The 17,141-nt window shown below is 37.3% G+C and overlaps 1 protein-coding gene across 3 annotated transcripts in view; it reads left to right on the top strand.

The window, feature by feature from the left end:
* Nucleotides 1–17,141, top strand: part of THSD7B (thrombospondin type 1 domain containing 7B) — a 777,161-nt gene that overhangs the window by 558,302 nt on the left and 201,718 nt on the right. For all 3 annotated transcript variants that reach the window (XM_058664450.1, XM_058664449.1, XM_058664451.1), the window contains exon 14: nucleotides 9,324–9,502. In XM_058664450.1, the coding sequence (XP_058520433.1) occupies nucleotides 9,324–9,502 (179 nt within the window). The remainder of the gene's footprint in view (nucleotides 1–9,323; nucleotides 9,503–17,141) is intronic.

Here is a 17,141-nt window from a genome sequence, read left to right on the forward strand (position 1 = left end):
CTGCATTGCGCCACAACTCTACTCATATAAACTATGTTTTTAATTTAAAAAAAATGGAAAGGCACTTGGGTGACTATTTTTCTAAGAGTTATGATAAAACTCAAATATTAGTTTGCTGCATAGATTTAAACTTTCATTTTTCTAGTAATCCTTTTTTTTATTTTTCATCGTAATGTTTCAAATGTGTAAATTATATATTGATTATATTTCTAGTGTTTTATGAGGTTGCTGGTCCAAAGTACATTCATTCTAGTTTTTATTTTTTTTACTTTATTAAGATATATTTTACTGGAAAATCAGATTTACACAGAGAAGGACAGACAGAGAGAAAAATATTCCATCCACTGGTTCACTCCCCAAGTCACCACAATAGCTGGAGCAAAGCTGACACAAAACCAGGAGCCAGGAGCTTATTCTGGGTCTCCCACGTGGGTGCAAGGTCCAAAGGCTCTAGGCCAACCTCCACCACTTTCCCAGGCCAGAAGCAGGGAGCTAGAAGAGAAATGGAGCAGCCAGGACAGGAACCAGTGCCATATGGGATCCTGGTGCATACAAGGCAACGACTTCGGAGTCTAGGCTATTGTGTCGGGCCCTATTATTGTTTTTTAATGTATCACAGCCATTTTATGATGTTGCACATTATTCTATCTATGCTGATGAGTTTTCATGTAATGTTGTATTTTTTTACTAAGAGATTTATTTTTTAAATCTCTTAATTCAAACCATCCACTGGTTTATTATAAACATGGTGACAGGAGCTGAGATTGGACCAGATTGAAGCCACCATCAGAGAACTCCATTTGGCTCTCTCATGAGGGTGGCAGGTCACAAGGTACTTGAGTCATCTTTGACCTCCGAAGATGTGCATCAGCAACAAGCTGAAAAAGAAACAAAAGCAGAACTGGAATTCAGGTACTCCACTGTGGGTGCTGGGGTCCCAAGTGTTGGTTTAACTACAAGGCAAACTGGCAATACTGTTACCTACATTTTAACCCACTAGTACATTGAGATTTTAAATAAAGTCTCACACCAGCAGTTACTTCTTTGAGAGCAGTGTCAAGATATTGATCTAGCTTCTCAAATTCTTCTTCTTCTTCTTCTTCTTTCTTCTTCTTTTTTCCTCTTGTTCATTAATGCTTGATACTTCTCTGTTACCTCTCCTAAATAAATGTGGCCCTAAACCAGTCTGATTTAAGTCATTTCATACATTTTTAGGAAAGAATATTTTCACTAAATAAGTATCAGAATGTTTCAAAAGATTTGTGGAAATCTGATTAAAATGTCACTTTGTGGGCTAACATTGTGTCAGTGTCAGTTAAGCCGCCGTTGGTAATGCTGAAGTCCCAGATAAAAGCGCCAGTTTGAGTCCTGAGTGCTCTGGTTAAGATCCAGCTCCATGCTACTGAACGAACAATGGAAGAAGTGGTTGATGATTCAAGTACTTGGACTCCTCCCAACATTGTGGGGGACCTGGACCGAATTCCCAATTCATGACTTTGTCCTGGACCAGCCCAAGCCATTAGAGTCATTTGGGGAGTGAACCAGCAGATCAAAAATCTCTCTCTCTCTGTCTCTCTCTCTCTCTCTATATATATATATACACACACACACACATATAAGTTATATGCATAATATATAATATATATAATTCTATGTATATATATATATAGAAATTTTCTCTATCTGGCATCAATGAATAAAAGTTAAATTTATTGCAATTGCACTTTATTTATATGAAATGCATAATATTCATAAGCACAAATTTCAAAGCATAATGATACTTTCCACGCTATCCTCCCACCCAGTCTCCCTCCTCCTACCTTTCTGATTTTCTGATTTTTTAAAAATGGCAAAGTTTTTAAAAATTGAAAAATGAACACAATGCTATCATTTTAGTTCATAAGATTTTTCCAGTATACAGACATCTTCATTTTTTTTTTAACCTGTTTTCTTTTTGGAATGATGTATTCATTATTTAGGTAGAATATCAGTGAACTGCCAAAAAAATGTTCCCTGTGATTCTCTATCATAGGATAATATAAATAAATTAGGCTGTGTATTTTGGCTTAATATCATCAGCATTTGCTTTCACATTTTTCAAAATTAGATGTTGTATTGGGAGAAAATATTACTGTTTGGATAATGGAGGAGGGGAAAGAAGAGAGAGGTAATATTCTGGGAGGTAGTTATGTTAATGGGAACATATGTGCAGAGAACATTGTCTATACCTAAGGAGAATATTATCTATACCTAAGGAGGCAAGTGTTTGAAGATTAGGATTATAGATTAAAAAGACATTTTACTCCCATACCTTGGCCTTCAACTCTAGTTGATATGTCAAAATAATCCTGTTAGTAATATTGTTAGAGTTACTACTAATTATATTCAGCCCATCTTTATCTGTAATGAATAATTTTTGTGCACCGACTACTTGTAATGTCTGGTTAACAAAATTTTGATAATTCTATCATGAATATTGAACACCTGGTTTCATATGCATTCGGATAACTCAGATAGAATATGAGAGCATTGCTGTAACCAAGTAATGTAATGACAAAGCAATGCATTATATGTATAAATTGAAGTGTGAAATATTTTGGTAGAAAAAATGCTTTTTCTATTGCAGTTTGGTTTGGATTTATGGATGTTGCTATTGAAGTGTTTTGCGTATAGGAACAGCATTTTTATGCTATATCTAGTACAAAGAAGTTTGGAAAATATCAGATTTCTGTAGTTAGCAAGTGGAAATTTAAGATGATACCAACCAAGTAGACAGTCACATTTGATAATATTCTGCTGCCAAAAACTGTTAGTATTAAGTATGTGGGTAAAACGAATCCTTTCAGTTATGGGATAGGTGTAAGAATGTGCAATTTTTAATACTGTTCACTGCAGACTTTCCTTTGGGGTATACTCTGGTATGCAAATAATTTTCCTGAAAAAATAAATGTCACTATTGCTTAGTCCTGTTGAATTTCAAAATTATCTTCTACTCAATTTATAACCTTGACATTCTTGAAAATCCCCTGGGTTAATTTCTTATCATGGGAGAAGAAAAAATATACTGCTGGAGGCTTCCTAATTAAAATCTTTCAATATGCAAGTATAAATGAAAATGATTTAAATGCTCATTCAATTAAAATAACATCTCCTTCAAAATATCTTTCCAAATAGGATCTCTATAGACACTTACATATTTAAAGCTTGTATGTATTTCATCTTCTAGCTTTCAGATTTGCTTATTTGAAGCCTGCCCATGCCATGAGAGTAAATCTTACCTGAATTGCTAGTCTTCCTTCCAGTTGATAGAGAATGAAATAATTTTGTCACTCACTTTCTCTGTAAAACTAAAGAAAGCATGTGCTTTTCCTTTAGTCCTATATTTAGCTTTGATTCTGTATACCTAATACTGAATTAGAGCTCAGAACGCCTCCACATTACTTACAGAATTAAATCTAATAGACAAATAAATAACAAAAAATTAGCCTTTCAGCAATTTCAGCTGGAGCAGTATTTTCGACTCCAAAGAAGATCTGGATTTAATCTCTTCTTACCATTGAATATCACTTGTAAAACCTAAAGTCATTCTAATGTTAATGTAAAGGAGAGAGAAAGACAGACACAGAGAGAACATCAAGCCAGGGCTTCGAAAGAGCCTGGAGAAGACTTGCAAATATATCAAACGGAGGTGAAAAAGTTGCCTTATAAAGAGAAATAATGTGCCATTCAGTTTTAATATAAAGCTAAAAGAATAATGATAGGGATGTATGCAAGTATTTTCATAGGAAGATGGAAAGAGTCCTGATGCATTTCTGTTCTTTTTAAGTTTTTTCATTAGAAAAGCAATGAGAATTTGAGTTTAAAAGTAATTGGAGTAGGTTTCAAAGAGCTGATAGGCAAAATGAACATGAGAAGAAACCACAGAGGAGAGGCCAGGCTGCGAGAAAAGATGATTGAAGACCGAAACTAAGCATTATAAAATCTCCAATATAGAATTAGTGGTTTCTTCATATGTGCTTCATATTCCTGTTTTAAACAGAGAGAAGGGAGACATTTGATTTTGGACTGAAATTTTGATAGTTGGCATGGCAGAGGAATACTGGAACTAGATAGATAGATACACAGATAGATAGATACACACATACATACATACATACATAGTGTATTGTCTCCAGGATATCAAATTGGTAAACAAAAGGACTTGTTTTGGGTGAATGAAAGTATACCTCTTATTATAGATGGTAAGTTAATCTGCATGTATATAACTTAAGATACAGGAAAAGGAAGCTTCTGATGCCAGATTGCCATCCTCTGGAATCCTGCTGTACTTTGACATATCTTAAACAATGGAGTAGTATTTTACAACCAAGGTCTAAAACTACTGCTTAGAACTTTCACAAAGAATCTCAGTTTTGTTTTTGCAAAATGGGTTTTATTTTAATTTCTTGGCAATAAGGGACTATCCAAGGTTTTTTCAAAAGGGGTAATATAAAAGAATATTTTTTTCAGTATGATTGATAGGTACCGAAAGAGAACAATTGGAACAAATAAATACTCATAGAGGAAACATTGCATTATTCTGACTCAGAAATGATGAGATCCTGAACAAGAGACTGAAAGGGAATTGCAAGTTAAAGAAAAGGTTTTGGCTTTTCAATATGATAATATATGAGATATACTAATATGCAGGTAGAATGGTGGGAACACCTAAGGGAAAGTGAGATCTCTTTGTGGGATATAACATCTCAGTTATCAATCATTGCACGCTGAATCACCACACTGTGCCACTCAGCATCATCTTTGTTATATCAGAGTTTCCATGGGTGAAGAGTCCAGGGATGACTTTCCTATATCTTCTGAAAAAAAAAAAAAAGAAAGAAAGAAAGGAAGGAAGGAAGAAAGGAAGGAAGGAAGGAAGGAAGGGAAAAGAAAAGAAAAGAAAAGAAAAGAAAAGAAAAGAAAAGAAAAGAAAAGAAAAGAAAAGAAAAGGGAAAAGCTGGAATATAGTCAAGGTGTTGGCCAAGGTTGAAGCGTCAGCAGAGGGTTGACTGGGGAATTCTTTTGTGGCATGCTCTGAGCTTGTAGAGAATTCTCTTCTGGTCAGTTGTAGAACAGAGGTCCCTGTACCTGTTGGGTGACAACCAAGGGCTGCTGGGAGTCCAGGAGGTTGCTCTCAGTTTTCTGCCATGTGGACTAATTCATCTGCATCTCACAGTGTGGCTGTCTGCTTCTTCAAGGCCAGCAGGAGAATATCCTTGCACAAAAAGACCCACAGACTCCCTAAAAAACAACCTGCTGTGGATGTCATTGTTATACAAATATTTAGAGAGAAGTAAGAGTTTTTTATTCTGCTGGGAATTCTCATCTCACACCTTAAAGCGATGGGTATTTCTAAAAAATGACATATTTTCTTATTAAAGCAATAAGCTCATTAATATTCCCACTTTGACCTATTTTGTATTCTTTCATAATATGTACAGAAAGACAAAACGCCCAAATCAGTGTCTTTATTTAGTTTTCTGATACCTTCAATTTCTTCTGGATTTAAGCACTTGCTAGGTTTCTGATTTTGCATATAACTTAGCGAATTTAACCTTTATGCTGTAATTACACAGGAAAGTCCACAGACTCTATACTCGAGCCAAGTTCAGACGAACACATGGGGCAGTAAATATCTGGCCACAGCTAAGGCAGTTCTGTTTCTTTGATTCTCCCACTCTGTGAGGACCTCTTATTTTGTTGCCTCCTCTTTTGTATCAGTTCTCCTTGGATTTGGATTCATTGCAAATTGTTATGAAAGGGTCAGAGCAAAGTTCCAAGAGAGTGGATTGCATGTAGGTAAAGCTGAATCTTATTTTTTTCCTCACCTTGGATGCAAAACTGTAAAATTCAGTCAACTGAAAACCCTAGAATTCTTCTTCAACATAGCTCTGGGTTTCTTTAGCAGAAAATGTTAGTTTAAGCTAACAATGATAAACTGAAAAAGAAAATGCCAATCTGCCCACTTTAACTGTTTTTTTTTACCCTTTCATATTGCTGCTTTTGTTATAATTCATACTTTTGAAACAATTTCTAATGTGCAAATTCATTGTTCTATTAATATAGAGTTTAGTTTCCAGTTAAAAATTCTAAGACTTGGTACACCTTTGTAAGGCTTTTTACCTGCTTGTCATGCTCACCCTGAATGACCTCTTTTTTGTTTAATTGAAACTGATTGATTTATTTGACACCCTAATTGTGTTTGTATCCCCTTTCACTTTTACCATACACTATAAGCTAACTTTGAGAATGGCAATAGAATTCACATCTCCTACAACACTTAAGGGGAGAGATTACACTTTTGTATATATTGGGGTATGGTAATTAGTTGCTGTTGCAGGTACTTGAGATAAGTCATGCAAGAGACTTAGATTGTTTTAAAAGAAATGGATTACCTCAACTTCTCTGTAGAATTATTTTTTTAAAAAAATTACGTTGCATTATGTGACACAGTTTCATAGGCTCTGGGGATCCCCCAACCCCTCCCCGTGCCCTCCCCCCATGGTGGATTCCTCCACCTTGTTGTAGTATTACATTTCAACTTAAGTCAAGATTCTTTCATTGCAAACATATACCAAGCATAGAGTACAGCATCTTATTGTCCAGATAAATTCAACAGTTTCTTGGGGAGACCATCTCTGGTCTGAAGGTTGAGCTGGCAGAATATCATCCTGATCAATTAGAAGCCCCAGCCCAACATCAACAACAATTTACAGCATTATGGAAATAATTGACATGGTATTGAGTAATCAGTATGTTAAAATAATGCAAGTTCTTAACCACATCCTGTGACTACTTTATTAACACTTCAATTTTTGTTTGTACACAGAACTGGCTGCCATACATCTTAAAGTGGCTATAGGGCACTATTCAGCTGTCTTGCGTCTGTTTTCATCTTAGTATTTAGCAGTTTATTGTGTTGACGCATAATTTTGCTGAACTTGGCGGATTTGAGGATAGTCTAAACTGGCTGATAAATCTAACAAGGAATTTGTCAACAGTTGAAGTGCTAAAACAGTTTTCAGAGGGGTGTGCAGAGAAATCTTCGATACCTTAATGAGGAGTAACTAATCTTTGTGTCCTGCCTAGTAAGGTATATGGGGAACCACGCTGACCGTTTCCTGTTTGGTTCTAACATTTGTATTTCTCTATCTATTCTATTTTTTTGGTGGGGGGGCTCCGGGGCGATCCTGATGGTCATTGCAAGAGAGGGTGGGGATCCAAAGTTGGAACTAAGTAAGGACCAAAGAAAGCTCCTCTCCCTAGTCCCGAAGGAAGTTTACTGTTCTTCTGTTTCTGCAGCTCTCTCAGGGCTCCTGGCTATTGTTCCGATGGCCTTAGATCCTGCAAGGAAGGATTTGGACTTCTTCCATCCCATGTGGTAGATCCCAATGGGGCTGGGTGACGTCTGAGTTCTCGGCCTCTGAAGGCACTCCAATTCCCTGTGGTCTCCTTGGCTGTTGAGATATAGTCCTTTGTGAGGATGCGGGAGTCTCCAGGGTTGGGATACAAGCCTCCTCCTGTCCACCTGCTCCACTCTGGGGTCCCCCCTGCTCTGTGCATACGACCTCCTGTTAAGAGGTTGTCAGGATCGCTCTTGTTTCCCCCATATGTCTTTGTAGTTTAATTATTGTTTAATGCTGATTCGAGTCTGTTGTCTATGAATTACCTGTTATGTTTCTGATAGGTTGTACTTTATGTCTACCTCACACATTCTAAGGAAATTGAAGATTTCTCTGTAGAATTCTGTCTCTGCTATTGAGTATAAAATCTGAAGCTTGGGGGCAACCCTGACCAGGATAGATGCTGGAGTGGCCAAGGCTGGGCTGATTCATAACATCCGCTGGCAGATGTGAGAACAAGGATTGGGAGTTGGACAGGCTGAGTTGGGCTGCAACACCAGTCAGTTTGCACTGGGGCTGGGACTGGCTGCTGGCTAGGCTGAACTATGCAATAACACCCACCAGCATGAGCTGGAATTGGGGGCAGGCCAAGTGGAGCCAGGCTACAGTACCTGCTGCTGAATGCTGAAATGAGGCAGCTCATGCCACACTGGGCCACAGCACCCATCAGCACAAGGTCATGGACTCAAACCAGCATTCATATGTAGCATCAGCACTGCAGGGCATGGTTTAATCCTCTATGTTGCAATTTCAGTCCTAAGGCAACTAGTAGCTAAAACCCTGATGTTATGCAGGAAAAATTTGTGTATCAAATTGGCCAGCATTTTAGCACAGCAGGTAAACCCATCACCAACAACTCTGTCATTACCCCATTTAGGCAAAGGTTTGTGTCTAGTTGCTCCCCTTCTGGTCCAGCTTTCATGTAATGACCAACTCACAGGTGAAAACAATAAAGATGATTCAAGGATTTGGGGCTCTGCCCCCCTCTCCTCACTGTGGGAGACCCAAATTAGGCTCCTAGCCCCTGGCTTCAACATGACCAATATAGCCACCTAGAGAGCTAATCTGTGAACTAAAGATACTTATTCATGCTGTCTCTCTCTTTCTACCTGTCCTATTTCTTCTCCCTCTCCCCCTTTCCCTCAATCCCCTCCTCTCAGCCTTCTGTATGTAACTCTGACTTTCAAAGTAAATAAATCTTTAACTGTGGGTGAAAGAGAGGAGCAATAGATCTGGAACTCCTGGAGCTGTTTCAGTGGCATTCCTCATTATGAAACTTCAAAAAAAAAAATTAAGAAGCACCAAGCATTGATGCCTCTATTTCTTCTTTTAATCATATCCTAAGCTTTTTGATTTGTAGTTCGCTTTCTGTCCTCCTGTCTCCATCAAGCCATGTTAAATGGAAGTGATAATCAGTATGTTTATATATACAGATCATAGGTATGTGAGACATGTTAGCTCTGACGTGTCGTGTTCCTGACGTGAACTGTAAACTGCAGAATGAGGAACACACACCCAATGAGGGACAGTGATATCTTCCTCAGTCCCATGCCGAGTCTTCTTATCAGAAAGAAAATCCCACTGTGTACTTTCTCCTGTTCCTTCCATCTCTTTATTTTCTGTGAAGTGAATAGAATAGCCCAAATGTGAATGCCTATGATAGCATAATTATCTATCTCTTCAAACTTGGATCTGTTCATATGTGTTAAAAAAATCTTGAAGTTTCCATAGCAATACTGATGAAAAACCTGAGCTTTGATAATGGAAATAGAAAGTATATTTGATCAATAACTGTTGGTCAGTCTCTGATCCCTTAACAAGTGCTGTTGTCTCTCTCTCTCTCTCTCTCTCTCTCTCTCTCTCTCTCTCTCTCTCTTTCAGGTTATATTCAAGAAGAATGTGTTGTCCCCTGCCCGTTTGATTGTAAGCTAAGTGATTGGTCTAGCTGGGGCTCCTGCAGTTCCTCTTGTGGGATAGGAGTGAGAATTCGATCCAAATGGTTAAAAGAGAAGCCATACAGTGGAGGTCGGCCATGTCCCAAGCTGGATCTCAAGAATCAGGTAAAGTGCTTGAAGCAAAAATTAAAAGATAAAGCCATTCCTATTTTTATTTCCTGTTGAAATTGAAGTCATTTTCTTTATCAAAGAGAGCTCAAGGAAAGTTACTATATGCTCCAAGGAGAATTGAAGGGGGCAGAAATTCAGATAATGTAATGAATAATAGAAGAAGATATCCACTTACACATAACATTGAGAACAACCTGATATTTTTGGAAGGAGTAATATTTACAAATTAAATGTATTTTCAGATGATCTTAAAGTATAATCTGATATTGCAAAATTTACATATTCATTTATATATTAGTAATGCCATTGGGAGAATATTGTTTACTTTATGGGAAAATTAGTATCCTTATTTATCAACTCCAGAAATGTTTCATTTTTTATTTTACCTAACGTTTTATGTGAATTCTTCATTTCCAATCTCACTGATTCTTCTAAAATTCTCCATGTCTCTGGACAATTTTTCCACCTGTATCCCCTGAAGTCAAAATTATTTTCATAAATGAAAATCTAATAGATGTCTTTCATATAGATGTCTAATTAAGTTCGTTTTTGCTATACTTGTATTAATCTGAGAATTAGTTAAGAATTGTAATTGAGAGCTTAGGTTTATCTCTTGAGTGCATGGTCATTACATTAAGACTGAAATAATAGTTTTTTAAAATCAATTGAATACATATAGCATAATAATATCTAAAAGATCTTTATTACTAGGAAGGTGAAATTTGTCTCATAAGGGGACATAGATCCTTTGTGATTTAGAAATTTCTAAAAGAAAAAATAGCTGCCAAGGTTTCTATTACTAATTCTCTTCTATTAGTTTCCTTTAATTTCTTTTTGATTAGATAACATACAGGAGGTCTGAGAGATTGAAACCATGTGCATCTGTTCTTAATTAGCTTGAGGCATGTGCGAAGTCCTTTTGGACTTAACTTTTCTGCGTTTGATGCCATTATCTCTACCCACTTTTTCCTAATTTTTTTATAACTCACCGAGACACAAAATGATCATTCTAGCAAGAAATATTCAAGTTCTAAGACATGTCAGGTTTACTATGTTAGTCTTGGCTTTGAAGGTTACTTGGTAAAATATTGGCCAGGTTTTCTTGGTGTTAAAAATATTTAGTAAATGTTTATAGTTCAAATAATGTGTCGTAGCTAGCTCATATCTTCCTCAAAATTGCCAATGAAATCTAACTCTTGATAAAGTTATGATTACATGCTAATTTTAATATGCTAGTTTTATGAAGTAGAAAATTACCAAGGGAAGAAAAGAACTGCTCATAGGCACAGACTTTAAAATGACATGCTCAATATGTGAAGGGCAATGTATGGAAGAAAGCTGTCGGTAAAGCTTCCAAGTATGAATAATGCCGTGGGACCTACATGTGCACTGTGACTTAGAGGAACCTTTCTCCAGACACTTGGCATATCATGCTCACAACTTGGAAAAATAGAAAAAGCCAGAAATTAAGTCCAAGTTCATGAATAATTCAGATATATTCAATAAGTGAAAATTAAGTGAAAGCAAGCCTTATGAAGTGGGTGTTTTTAACTTTTGTGTTCACTAAGGAATTACAGCTTTATAAAGACAATTGATTTTTGTGATGCTCCAAAATGAGTCCTGAGGTTGGATGATTAGAAATGGAATTTAATATGATGGTTATTTCAAAATACAGTGGTACCAAATATCTAACATGCATGTGGCTAAATTAGACATAAATCAAAAAACTTCACCCTGATCCATACTTACTGTTGTTTGAAAATTTGCTTCTATTAAAATTGACCTATTTTGCTTGCATTTATATGTGGGGTGCAAAATGATATTGCAAGTTATGATCACCGAATAACAGAATTTAACTAAACTAATTAACATATCCATCACCTCAACTATTTATTTTGACAGTGACAGCATTTGAAACTTACTCTACACCTTTGAAATATATGATATACTTGTTATTAACTGTATTCACTGTGCTGGGTAATCAATCACAGCTTGAAAATGAAGCCCTGTCTTCTGAGCCTGTGTGTCTTTTGACAGTCATCTCCCCATTATCATTATGTATCATGAGTCCAGTTATTATAAATTCCACATGAGAACATGAGGATTTTTAGCTTTATGTGTCAGGCTTATTTGATTTAGCATAATACTCTACAGTTTCATCCACATTGTCACAAACTACAGAATTGTTTTCTTCCTTAAGGCTGGTTTCCCACTGTGTATATACATCACGTGTACTAATTCAGCCATTGTAAACAGTTAGGTTGAACCCATACTGTGATTCTTACAGTGTATGCTGCAGGGAACGTGGGGGTGTAGATACCTCTTCAATATGATAGCCTCAGGACTTTGGGATAAATGTCTGGGAGAAGGATTGTTGATCATACGGTATTTCTATTCCTAGTTTTTTTGTGGAACCTCTGTACGGTTTCCAATAGTGACAGCATCTGTTTACATTCCCACCAGCAATGTACCAACACTCTTTTTCCTCCACACACAGTTTATATATTGATGTAAGTTAATTGTTTGGCGCAACAATTTATACCCCTCCTTCTTTCTCATAAGTATGTAAATAGCAAGGGGAAATGCTGTTGTCTAAATTCTAAATTTTAAAAGAGGCTTCCAAAGCAAGCACACTTGTTCCTGTATGCAGATTTATGGAGTAACACCTTATGGTGGCCTATGTTTTTATGTATAATATAATCCCATGCATGTGCATGTGTATGTATAATGCTCTATAGAGAACTATCGTATTTTCTTCCTTTGACAATAAACTGGGTTGTCATGAATTTTCATTATTTAGAAAATACTCCCAGCTTCTGTTATTTATGGTAATTTGTTTTCACAGGGTAGTGCTGAGTTTCTGCAAATACAAAATTCTGTATAGTCAGAGATGAAGCCACTGCATCTCCTGATGAGCTTTATTATTCCTACTGAACTCAACCTATTGGTCTCCTTTGATTGTAACAGTTTCAAGCTTCCATTTTTTTTTTCAGTTTTCTTAAGGGAGAAAGCTTAAATTAAAGCCTTATTACCGATTTACCCATAAATTGGAGGGGAGTTTGGTTTTTATTTCTAGTAGGTGTATTTGAGCAGTAAGAAAGGCACTTGTTTAGTACCTGAGCAAGAAGAAAACGTATGGTGAAGGCTAATGTAACAGACTGTTCATAAAAGCTGTGAGTTCCCTTGAATGTGTGTGTTCTCTTTTGACTCTCTCTGCAGCATGAGGTCGTCTAGAGGGTAAGGACTATCTTCTTTCTTTTGCATCTCATTCCGGTTTTTCTGCACTATCTCTTAAGTCATCATATTATATTCATTGGGTACTTTATTCTCTGTGGAAGAGTTGTGTCTAGTTCCATACTGGCAAACAAGTCTTCTAGAACCTTGGACTCTTAGGCTGTGATCTATCATTTCCAAATTCTATCAATTCTCCAAAAAAAAAAAGTGACAATGAGAACTTTTAAATCATATTTTGAACACTCGCCTGGAAAACCTTGATTATTGGAGAACCCATGGAAATCTAATACACTGATATAACTGGAAAAGTTGGCATTAAGTACACAGGCTCGTAAAAGGTTCTGAATTTACTCTCCATGTCAGTATTTAGAATGGCTTGTTAAAAAAAAAAATCTTCCTTTGGGACCCGGCATGTTAGCCTAGTGGCTGAAGTCCTCATCTTGTCTGTGTCAAGATCCCATATACGCGCTGGTTCTGGTCCCAGCAGCTCCACTTCCCATCCAGCTCGCTGCTTATGGCCTGGGAAAGCAGTGGAGGACAGCCCAAAGTCTTGGCACCCTGCACCGGAATGGGAGACCCAGAGCAGGCTCCTGGCTCAAGGCTTAGAATCGGTGCAGCACGACCTGATGGGGCCACTTAGGAAGTGAATCAACAGATGGAAGATCTTCCTCTCTCTCTGTGTGTGCTTTTTTCTCTGTGTGTATCTGACTTTCCAATAAAAAGTAAAATAAATCTTTAAAAAAAATCTTCCTTTTAAATAGAACTTATCTACATGATAGCTGTTTCCTTCGAAGTGCTGTTCTTGAATAGACTTTCTGCTAAGTAGATTTGTGATACAAAATACTTAGTTCTGGCAGCTTGTCCAAAGCTCTTATCTGCCCATACAGATATCCTGCAGACTTTATTAGGTTATCTAGTCAGCTGGCTGCTACTCTTGATTCTGCAAGTAAAATAAATAGTGTGTTTTAGTTTTCTAGAGCCTATAATGTGTTGAATGCATTTCAGTGTAAGTTTAGCATGCCTTTTCCTATAGTTTTAAAATGCTATCAGATGGGCCCGGCGGTGTGGCCTAGTGACTCAAGTCCTCACCTTGAATGTGCCAATATCCCATATGGGCACCAGTTCTAATTCCGTCAGCTCCACTTCCCACCCAGCTCCCTGCTTGTGGCCTGGGAAAGCAGTCACGGACAACCCAAAGCTTTGGGACCCTGCACCCGCATGGGAGACCCGAAAGAGGTTTCAGGTTCCCAGCTTCGGATGTGCGCAGCACCGGCCGTTGCGGTCACTTGGGGAGTGAATCATGGGACGGAAGATCTTCCTCTCTGTCTCTCCTCTCTGTGTATCTGACTTTATAATAAAACTAAATAAATCTTTAAAAAATGCTATCAGATGATGAAATATGAAACCATTACAACTTCATCATATTTACATTTCTTTTTAAATTTTTTAACACAACTGAAGCCAATGCACATTCAGAAAGTGATGTTTTGATTGTAAATGTCAAGCAGTATGTTCATATTTGATTAAAAACCTTTATTAGCAAAAATGTAATTTAATACATGTGTATTAGTTTTATGTATAAACTGTACTGTATATATGTATGTGTGTATATATACACACATATATAGATATATGTATGTACATAAACCATACTATACTGTATTGCATAACTTTACAATCTTTTCTTCCCACCTCCCAGTCTTTGGTATTCATTATCTGATCTCTTTCTAAAGCATCTGTCTCTGTGCTCCCCAGCTTCCAGTAACTACTATTCTACTTGATTTTCTTTTGAGACAAATCTTTTCACTTTACACATAGGAATTAGAACATTTGACATTACCTTTCATACCTGAATCACTTTTCTAAATGAGCTTCAGGTCCTTTCATTTTGCCCCAAATGACAGGATTTCACTGTGTTTATGACTAAATAATATAACATTGTGTGACTACAAAACATGTGGACTCTAATTACGTTTTGTAGGCACTGTGATTTAGTTCGTAGATGAAACACAGTATGTAAATTGTGTGTGCATTTTTCTAAAAATGGTTGCTGTATCTTCTCAAAGATAGGGGTCTGAATTTGGAAATGAGTATAATCACTTGACTTTAGCAGGATGATTGCATGCTTAAAATGTGCTGTTTTCAAAGGAATGTAGACAAATTTTAGCATGAACATTTCTTCCTTGGAAGAGTTTCAGGTGAGGAAAATTTTCTATTAGGAATTAGCGCTTCTTCGTTAACTATTAGCATCATGTCAGTGTGCAGAAAAAAACTGCTCTTCCTTTTGATTATTTGATTACAAGAAAACTACCATTGCACATAAGGTATAATTGTAGTTAGCCAATTTTGGCATCTGTCTTCTTTCAGCCCAGTTCCCACTAAACCTGAAGTTCAAGATCATCCAAACAAGATTTCTGTTCTGGCTTTGGCATTTTGGCAGTAACCCCAGATTGGAACTGGAACAATAGGTAGATATGGAAAGAGGCTTCAATCAATTGATGATTCAATACATCCAGGTGTACTGTTCTTGTGTGTGAAGACACGATTGATATCAGTACATCTGCTAAGAATATGCTTTCAGCATGACATATTACATGCCTTAGTCTGAGGGTGGCTGCGTGAATTGTTTCTTAGGGTTGTGTGGAGACTATAACAGAGGCAGATACTCCAAAAGCATTTCTCCTCTCCCCATCAGAATAATTACCCAAATAATTACACTGCTCTTTTCAGGGAACAGCCTGAAATGGCCCGTGGGAGCCTGTGTTCTGCCATTTGTGCCTGCCCTGATGCCTTCCAGTCCCACGTCTGAATTTCTCAAATTGCAGCATTGCGCTTTGACTAACTGAGCTGAATGGAGCTCAGAGAGGTGCTTTTCCTGCTGCATTTGCCCTGTCACAAACTCTAAAAAAAATTGCTGTGACTTTTCAAGAGTTTCCTGTTCCCCATCATCTCTGTCCACACTTGCTCTTCTTGATGCTGTCAGAGTAACAGCCCCTTGAAAATCTTTGGAAACTTGGATTGTTCTTGGGATCTTTTAGAATCACTTAAGAGAAGCCATTTCCTTATACTTGTCCACTTGAATGTGTACTTTATTATGGCATTTTTATGTCTGATATTACTGTTCTGCTTGTTTCCAAACTTAACCTTTATTGTTTATTCAAGAGGTTCATTGTATACTTCTAGTAATATTCTTCCCTAGGCAGGCTTGACAAATATCCCTAACTCCCTGGCTAAGGTTTTCAGGATTGGCTGCAGACAACTGTAGAATTATGAAGCTGACAAATGTCTTTGCAACTCTTCAGTTTTCTTCACACGGCTCATTTGTTCCTAGCCTCTTCAATCCAAAGCCTCTAAAATATTACATATTTTAAATAATATGAACTGTGTTTACAAAGAGGTCTTGGTTCTCTTAATCAATTACTTCAAGTGGAAGTTCTAAGTACTTTGCTAAAGAAAGAAAAAGTTATTGACCAAACTTGATTTTCAAATATTTTCTTTCTATTTTTAGAGTATTTTTGTGTGTATTTGAAATGCAGAGTGACAAAGAATGAGAGCTCTTCAATTGTTCTATTCACCTCCCAAATGCTGAAATGACTGAAGCTGAGCCAGGCCAAAGCCAGGTGGCTGGAACTCCAACTAAGTCTGCCAATTGAGTGTCAGAGGCCCAAGTTCTTAGACATCTTCCAGTGCTTCCCCATATGTGTTAGCAGGGGGCTGAATCAGACACAGAACAGGCAATACTCAGACCAGCACACATCTGGAAGGCCATCATCTCAGACAGAGGTTTAAACTACTCTGCCCTTCAAGTGTTTTCTGACCAATCTATCATGTAAACTTTCAAGTATAGAATATTAGGCTCAAGCTATGAGAGAATAATGCTTCATCTTTGAGTATGGATTTGTTATACTAAACATTATTTGCTGGAGGAGTAAACCCAAACTGACAGGAGAGCAGCAGCTTCTTAAAAATTTATCACTGACCTGGCATAGTAGCCTAACAGCTAAAATCCTCGCCTTACAAGTGCTGGGATCCCATATGGACACTGGTTCTAATCCCAAAGGCCCTGCTTTCCATTCAGCTCCCCGCCTGTGGCCTGGGAAAGCAGTCGAGGACAGACCAATGCCTTGGGACCCTGCACCCACATGGAAGACCCAGGCAAAGATCCTGGCTCCTGGCTTTGAATCAGCTCAGCTCCGGCCGTTGAGGCTGCTTGGGGAGTGAAACAGTGGGCAGAAAATCTTCCTGTCTGTCCTTCTCTCTGTATATCTGACTTTCCAATAAAAATAAAAAATCTTTAAAAAAAGTTCAAGTATAAGTATGAATTCTCTAAAGATGTATTTGAAAGGAAGGTTCTAAATGGAAGATGAACCATCCTGTTTTTTTCAGATTTTGATTAAGC

Source organism: Ochotona princeps, chromosome 5 (genome assembly GCF_030435755.1).
Source record: "Ochotona princeps isolate mOchPri1 chromosome 5, mOchPri1.hap1, whole genome shotgun sequence".
Classification (NCBI taxonomy): domain Eukaryota; kingdom Metazoa; phylum Chordata; class Mammalia; order Lagomorpha; family Ochotonidae; genus Ochotona; species Ochotona princeps.